At 37.9% G+C, this 8,473-nt stretch overlaps 1 protein-coding gene across 1 annotated transcript in view; it reads right to left on the bottom strand.

Moving 5' to 3' along the window:
• UGGT2 (UDP-glucose glycoprotein glucosyltransferase 2) overlaps window positions 1,099-8,473 on the bottom strand; it is a 146,307-nt gene continuing 138,932 nt past the window's right edge. Inside the window, exons 37-39 of the mRNA XM_018056434.1 lie at window positions 7,470-7,586; window positions 3,590-3,716; window positions 1,099-1,314 (exon numbers count right to left, since the gene is read on the bottom strand). Coding sequence (XP_017911923.1) covers window positions 1,292-1,314; window positions 3,590-3,716; window positions 7,470-7,586 — 267 coding nt within the window. The 3' untranslated portion in view covers window positions 1,099-1,291. The remainder of the gene's footprint in view (window positions 1,315-3,589; window positions 3,717-7,469; window positions 7,587-8,473) is intronic.

The following is an 8,473-nucleotide window of genomic DNA, read 5'->3' as shown; positions in this document are numbered from 1 at the left end:
AGGGGGGTGGTTATTGGAAAAGGGAGTGAGGTCTTGTGATCTCTTATCAGGAAAAAGGAAGCTGCGAGGAGCTGAGCAGTTATTTTCAAATACTCTCTGGGCTGTTATCCAATAGAGAAGGGTAGACTTGTTCAGAAGAGTTCAGAGGAATAAGCACAGACCCGTGATAGACAGCTTCTGGCTCACCATGGAACTCTGCACAGAACTGTCCAAAGACAGAACAGTCCAGCTCTAGGAGCAGACAGTTCCATATGGCCCTGGAAGCTTCCAAGATGGCATGAGGCTCCACCTGGCAGGGCCTTGGAAGGGGGGCTGGCACACTGGCTGGAGACTAAACTCTATTAACTGTTTCTCAAACCTCACTTATCAACAGGGTCATCCGGAACAATCATGATTTCCCACAATCATGATTTCCCACACTCACCTCAGCCCCAGTGAATCAGCTTCTTCAGAAGATAGGGTCCAAAATGACACAGGTCTTCTCCTGTCCCAAGATCCTATGATTCTAGAGTAGCTGGACAGTTTTTTTTTTTTTTTACATTTACTATTCCTATTCATCTAATATAAAAGAGAAAAGCTGTTTATATTCTTAACTTAGTTTCTATAAAACTAACCAGTTCTTTTTTAAAAACAATACATATATATCCCATAAGTCCATGAATATAATTTTATAAAAATAAAAATTAGAAACAGTAAAAAAAAAAGCATAGGATTAAAACATCATATGATTTAAAATAAATAAACAGTGGTTACAGTGTGGCACTACTTTCATTTTAAAACAAATAGTTAAGGTACAAATGGGCTTAATTTTTAAAAATACTATTCAGAGATAACCATAAGTCCTTCTTCTTTCTCAAAAGAAAAAAACCCAAAACAGGTCTCTCGAATTTAAATGCATCTTTTGAATAAAGAAATATATAAATATATACAGCTGGAATATTCAAAGATGTAGATGGTTTGATAAATTCCCATGAGGACCAGCTAGTCAGATATGTTCAACCTGGTTATCTGGCAAAATTATCACTTTAACTGATGAAAACCCAGTGTTTTATGCAATCAGGAAAGAGGAACCATCTAATTTTAAACACTCAATGGTCATTTCTTACAGTATATAACTTAAATTTATTCAATACATTAAACACATGTTACTTTTATATAATTAATATAATTTAAATCCAAGAATATGTCACTGATCCTTAATGAAACTTTGACAAGTCTTGGAAGTAGTTCCACATTTCCCCAGCAGGTGGCAGATTTCTTGTCACACTTTCTCATCTTACACAAGCCAGTGCTAGAGTTCATCATGTGTCAAAACTGTAGGGGAAGAAAGTATATTTAGCTCTTGAAATCTTAATATCAAATTAGCTTAAACCTTACTAAGGCATGAATTAACATATAAGTGTAGGTGCTCACTGAGGATCCTCCTGTTTGTTAGTTTAGTACCTACTCACTTCATTAAGTGACAATGAGAACAGCTCTTTGTACATTATGGTATCCATTGTGCTGTGCTTAAGTCGCTCAGTTGTGTCAGACTCTGTGACCCTGTGGACTGTAGCCCGCCAGGCTCCTCTGTCCATGGGGATTTTCCAGGAAAGAATACTGGAGAGGGTTGCTATGCCCTCCTTCAGGGGATCTTCCTGACTCAGGGATCAAACCCAGATCAGCTGCATTGCAGGCTGATTCTTTACCAACTGAGTCACCAGGGAAGCCCATGGCATCAATCATATGGGAGCATAACTACCTGCCCTTTTACCCACCTACAAGTGAGCGCCCATGAGTCTATTAGAACAATACTTTACTCATCTTTGTTATCTCCATGACCTAGCACCTTGATGGTGAAAAATAGATTTCTCACCAGGTACAAAGTATGCTGTCATTAATGTAATGGAACAACAAAGAGCAGAAGACATATGTGATCTGTGTCTAAGATGGGCAGGCAGAGCATTCAAATGCAGGAATAAATACTATATAACTGTGAGAATCAAAGTCAATACCAATGAAGACTTAAGAGTTCAAAATGTTTTTTTCTCCTGCATCAATGCGCTACACATACTAACTGATTTAAGAACACGTGAGAATTCAAAATGATATTTTCCAGGCAGAAATGAACTAAAACACAATTTAAACGGATCCTGTTCCACAATTCCAGATGGCAGACTCTCTCTCTCCACTAAATTCCACTGGAATTATGCAATCGAGCAATCCTCTACTGTTGGACAGATTCTATGTCATCATTAAAGACAACATTGTGACAAACATATACACACATACATTTTTGTTTAAATGTAAGTTTCTGATGAATTGATGGATCAAATGGTATGTATTTGAATTTTTATGTATATTACAAAATTTCCTTAATTTATACAGCTACTGTATGTATATTCACGCTTACTTGTCAATACTCTTGCTAGTGCTGAGTATTGTTAATCCTTTAACTCTTTCCAATTTGATAAGAGAAACATCTCATCTCAATGTTTCCTGCATTTATATTTTATTGTGAGGTAATTATGTGAGTTTTCCTTTCTTCTTTCCTTTTTTAGTTTCTTTTCTTCTCTCCCTCCTTCCTCTGTCTTATCTTTCTTTCCCTTTGAAAACAGTTAGGCCACTTACATAATAATCTTTCTCCTGAATTGAAATGGTACCTTTATATTATTAGATTATTAAAAATACTCAGGTGTATTTAAAATACTGAATTTATCCGACAACACACATTGATTTTGTAAGGAAAACAGAATCAATGTAAAACACAATTTCATGCTTATGTGAGGAAATTTATATATAATTTCAGCCTCTCTAAAAAGTAAAGTTGAAGACAATAAGAACTATATTCTTAACTATTGGAAAGAATTATTATGAGGATTAATTAGTCTAACCGGTGAAAGTCTTTAACATACTGACTGGAACACAACAGAAGCTCAACACTACTTTTAAAAAAGAGCAAAGAACAATAGAGACAGGTACTGATCAGGAAAGGGAATCACGAAAGAATCAAGAAGTTGATATCAGCTTGAAAAGAATATCCAACACACATTTACTGGTGTTAAGGGTTTATGTAGGGTGATAAAATGCTAAGGTAATTTCAGTTTTTTAAATCTAAGAAATGGAAACTAATTCAAACCACCCTCTGGTCTGTGATTAAGGCTATTGGAATAAGGAACCAGCTTTCTATAAGGAAACATACTATGTATGTCACTAATTAAGGAAACAGGAGGTAATACTTTATTTGGCTGTGTAAGGCTTTTATTAAACTTTGGGGCTTGGATTTTCATATTTAGGAAATTCAGTGTATCTTAGAGTGTTTCTTTTACTTTTTTTTTTTTTTAACCTCTATCTTAGGTCAGGAGACTAATACTATACTGCTTATCTATGTGATGATATGAAGCTATATCCATAGGGGAATAGATTCTCTATCCATGTTTTAAATTTGTGAACTTAGTCCACATAAAAAGGAAATCTGTAAACATGTCACAGACTTTGGTAAAGAAATTCTGATGTAATCATTTGATAATCATTAAGAAATAATTTTATAATCTATTCTAATTTCACTTAGTGCAACAAGTGCTTCATACACAACTGCAGAATAACTCACCTGCATTTTTCTTCTTGTTTTCAAGGTGATCTAACAGTTGCCGTATCTCAGTATCATACTCCACCCATTCTGGGACAATCCTGGCAGCAGCTTTTAGTTTAGGTTCTTTTGTTTTGGGGTTATTGCACTGAAAATTTAAATATTGGAATTAGTTTAATAGAGAAAGGATCAACTGAAATGACAAATTGCAGTTTATGTAAGCATTGTTTAATGCAAACACTCAATCAGAAGTTTAAACAAAAATTTGAAGATTTTCTGATGGTTCCTAAGAAGTCTGTCAAACAATTCTATAAAATATTTGGACAAAGGAGCCAATTACATGACCATTCTGTAAAAGAGCACAGCAGACTATATTAATAAATATTTTCTTGCCTTTTCTTTGGACTAAAACCTGGCTTTCCATACTTTTTTTTCCCATACGTAAAACTAATTGTCAGCCTTTAGAAATGTCTCGAGTTTCTTTGGCAAAAGCATTTGTCCTCTTTCCTATGCCTCTGTTTTGATTACCAGCTGTGATATTAAAATGAGTTAACTGGAATTCATTTGGCAAAATACTGATAGTTGTGAAATTCAGAGTAGCCTATAAATCTCCATGCCTTAAGAATATTTAAGTAGTCTGTTTAAGAGGCACAGTGGAAAAACAATGGACAGGGATCCTCGGTCCTCATGGTTCCAATTCTTACTGGCAGTTAGACTTGGACAGTCCCACTTAAACTAGTAGGGAGACCTGTGATGTTTACATCACAAAAAATACCACCAAACTGTGTGTGCAGGTATGTGGGGACTAGTGGCAGAACCTGTCTTTTCATTTGCAAAGGAGGAAATTAAAACAAGGTTATCTCCAAGGCTCCTCTAATACCTGATGAATTTTAATTAACAATTGGTTCTACTATAAAGTTTCTTGGGAAATTAAGTTTAAAAGGCAAAAAGCAAAGGCAGAGTTTAAGGAGGGTCTGACTCTGGATGTATGTGGAGATACAGCTGTCAGGAGTACTGCTAGTGGGCCGGATGTGAACTGTGAGGAAAGAGAGGCATCAAACATGACCCCAGTGTCTTTGGCTTGAGCAGCGTAAAGAAAGGTTACAGGAGGAGCATAAACTTCACAGAGCTACACAGGCATCCAGTCTGCTCTTCACAGAACACACTAATAGAGCACGTGTCCTGAAGCTTACTTCTACATGGCACTTTCTCATGGTAGCCCCAACTGCTTCATCTTTCATGCCTTATGGGAAAGCTTATTTATGAGCCATAAGCCTGGTATCTTAATCCTTTCCTCACCAAATATTTCCAGTTCATTGCATTGTGGATTTTTTCCTACGGTAATGTATTCTGAAGTAAGTAGCTAACAGTAATTTCTCTGTAGAAATTAACTTCACAGATAATGTGTTCTATAAACAAGATAATGGATTTTCTAATTGTGTCAGAAACAAAAAACAAAGTACTATTTTTTCCTTAGCTTATGCTACAATTGTTGATTCTTTACCTGCTAAGCCATTGGGAAGCATAATCTCTATCAGCAGTGCTTCAGTGGGGCAATCATGTCCCACAGGGGAGCTGTGCCAGATCTGGAGGTACTTGATTGCTGTAACTGGGGGCTGGGGGGGGCGCTATCGCCATCTAGTGGGTAGAGACCAGGGATGCTGCTAAACATCCTATAATGCACAAGTCGGCCCTCGCAACAGAGAACTATGGTTCCAAAGGTCAGTAATGCTTTTTCCTCTCCATTAGGCCATTTCCTGATTTTCCCTTTTAACCTTTCCCCTAAGATGACCAAAAACAGCATGTTCTTTTTTATTTCAAATGTTTCTGTGGAAGAGATGATGCTGTCCACCAAAATCTATGCCATCCATCCATTTTCTCAGTAGACCTACTGCTAGGAAGTGGCTGCCCATCCAGGAATGATGATCCTCAGCTCTTCTTATAACTGGATGTGGACAAACAACCAACTGCCACCACGGGGCCAAGGCCTTTAGGATCAGGATGCATCCTCCACCCTCCTTTCTTCTTACCCTCTAGATCAACACTACCCAACAGAAATACGATGGAAGCCACAAATGCAGTTTTACATTTTCTAACAGCCACATTAAAAAATGTAAGAGGAACAGGTGGAATAAATTTTGACACTGTATTTCCAAAATGTTATCTAGTCAAAATGTAATCAAAATAAAAATTAGTAATGAGATATTTTTACATTTTTATTGAGTCTTCAAAATCTGATGTGTTTTATACCTTAGAGCACACCTCAGAGCACACCTCAATTTAGACTGGCAACATTTTAAGTACTTTATGGCTGCCTGTGGGAACTGGCTGCCATACTGGATGGATCGGCTTCAGATAGACATAGATGATGACAGGACCCTGGAGGATGAAGAAGTCCCAGGATGGACGGAGATTGGTCCCTGAGTCATGATGTACAGGGAAGCCACTCACTGACAGGACATCCACTTGGGCCTGGATGTATGTGAAACCACAGAAATTTGGGCATTTGCTAGAGTAGCTCATGTTAATCTAAGTACTAAAAATCCCAAGGAGACTTAGGTCAACTAACGTATGAGTCACATTCTTATACAACACAACCTTAACACTGTAATGTCCTTAACCACTCTTTAGAAATTTCCCTTGTTTTTTTCTGACCGATGACCACTTGTTTCTGCTACATTCTGATTGCAATCTAATTATATTTTGGCATGCTACTTTCTATACATATCTGGAAAAACATCCCTGTATTTTACTATCCAGTCTTATTTTGTTAAAAACTATGAGGTCTAATATTTTGACAGTTTGTTCTTCAAAGAAGATCTTGTACACAATTATTCTAAACTTACATCACGACATAAAAATATGATCAGGAAAATGATAATATTTTGTACTACTAGAAAAAATATACAGTATTGGAATATAATGCCTACATATGGACAATAAATCAACTAGCTTAAAATATTTCATGTCTAGATTTAAACTGTGTAGCATAAACTGCTTACAATGAAAACCTGAGAAAAAAATTTCTCAAAAATAATGAATAAAAAGACATATAGGATAATTTAAGTAGCTGGAATTATTCTGGCTGTCTTTATTTGGGGAAATTACTGGCATAAGAACTAAACTGATGATATATTAAGATGATAACTCATCATCTTATGTTTAGTTTATGACATTTCAGCCAGTTGATGGCCTTTCTTTGAAAAGGCCTTGTGCAGAAAAGAATTAACACAGCAGGCTGCTATTAACACAGAGATTGCGATTCTGAGAGGCCTGTGCTTACAAGGCTGGCCCTTGGCTGGCTTCTGGGAACTTGGGTTTCAGGTGTGTTCCCACCATTCCCTGATAAGAACAGCTCACTGTGCTTAAACTGTGCAAACTTGTAATTTATGCTGACCACCTGCCTTTCTTCTAGATATGGGGAATTTTGGCACGTGCCAGGCTGAGGGGTTGTTTACATGACCAGGCCCCAATAAGAATTCTGGGCACTGGATTTCTGGTAAGCTTCCCTGATAGACCACATTTCACATGTGGTGGTGTACTTGTTGGAGCTTAAGGAATGAGGTAACTTCACAGGGAGAGGACTCATAGAGGCTTGAATCTGGTTTTCTCTGAACTTCACCCCATGTGCCTTTTCCTTCTGCTGATTTCACTTTGTATTCTCTCACTGTAATATTTCCATAGCCATGAGATATTCTGAGTCCTAAGAGTCCTCTTATTGAATCATCAAACCTGGGGTGGTCTTGGGAGCCCCCGATACAGCCCTATACCTGCCAACGTAGGTAAATAAAACAGTAAATTACAGACTGAGCCACAGGTGCCATGCTATTTGTAAAACAGAAAATACTTCTATTGGAACATTTTCATATCTGCTTATACAAAGGAAAATGCAAACACTCACCAGATCAATTGTTTTGGCTCTTTGCTTGGATTCATCATCACACCAGGTTTCACACCACAACCATTCTTGGGGAAGAGACTTGATGGCAACTTGGTAAATCATATTATTGGGAAGATCCTATTAGAAAAAGAATGATTTCAACACAGAGGAATTTCAATTAGAGTCAGAGTGGAAGAAGTTGAAGCTGTCATTTAGATTATAAATGGATTCTATAAAACATACCCAAATCTGAGATATGGTCATATTTTTAAGCTTTAAATACTTACCCAATGGTCTCATATCATGAATGAACCTGTGCACTGGAAGGAAGCACACACCTGCCCTGGACTTTACTCCTGCATTGGGGGTGAAGAGGAGGGCCCAGAACACACCTTTGCAATTCCCTTTCTACCTCCAACTGCCTTGAAACACCAGGATTAATCACTTACACTGTATCTTACTGGTTATGTGGTCACCACCACACTCTCCAGATTCTGAGGTGGCTTTTCAGTTCCCTATCAGGAAACTTCTGTACACTCACAGCATTCTAAGCAAAGACTGCTGGCACCCGGGTAAAAGGATCTTTAAATGGCAAATGAACCTAGTAAGATGGTAGGTGTTGCAAGAGGGCATCAGAGGGCAGACACACTGAAACCATACTCATAGAAAACTAGTCAATCTAATCACACTAGGACCACAGCCTTGTCTAACTCAATGAAACCAAGCCATGCCTGCGGGGCAACTCAAGATGGGTGGGTCATGGTGGAGAGATCTGACAGAATGTGGTCCACTGGGGAAGGGAATGGCAAGCCACTTCAGTATTCTTGCCTTGAGAACCCCATGAACAGTATGAAAAGGCAAAATGATAGGATAGAACTCCCCAGGTCATTAGGTGCCCAATATGCTACTGGAGATCAGTGGAGAAATAACTCCAGAAAGAATGAAGGGATGGAGCCAAAGCAAACACAATACCCAGTTGTGGATGTGACTGGTGATAGAAGCAAGATCCGATGCTGTAAAGAGCA

This window comes from Capra hircus, chromosome 12, assembly GCF_001704415.2.
Source record: "Capra hircus breed San Clemente chromosome 12, ASM170441v1, whole genome shotgun sequence".
In the NCBI taxonomy this organism is placed as follows: Eukaryota; Metazoa; Chordata; class Mammalia; order Artiodactyla; family Bovidae; genus Capra; species Capra hircus.
This window is presented reverse-complemented; position numbering and strand designations above follow the sequence as displayed.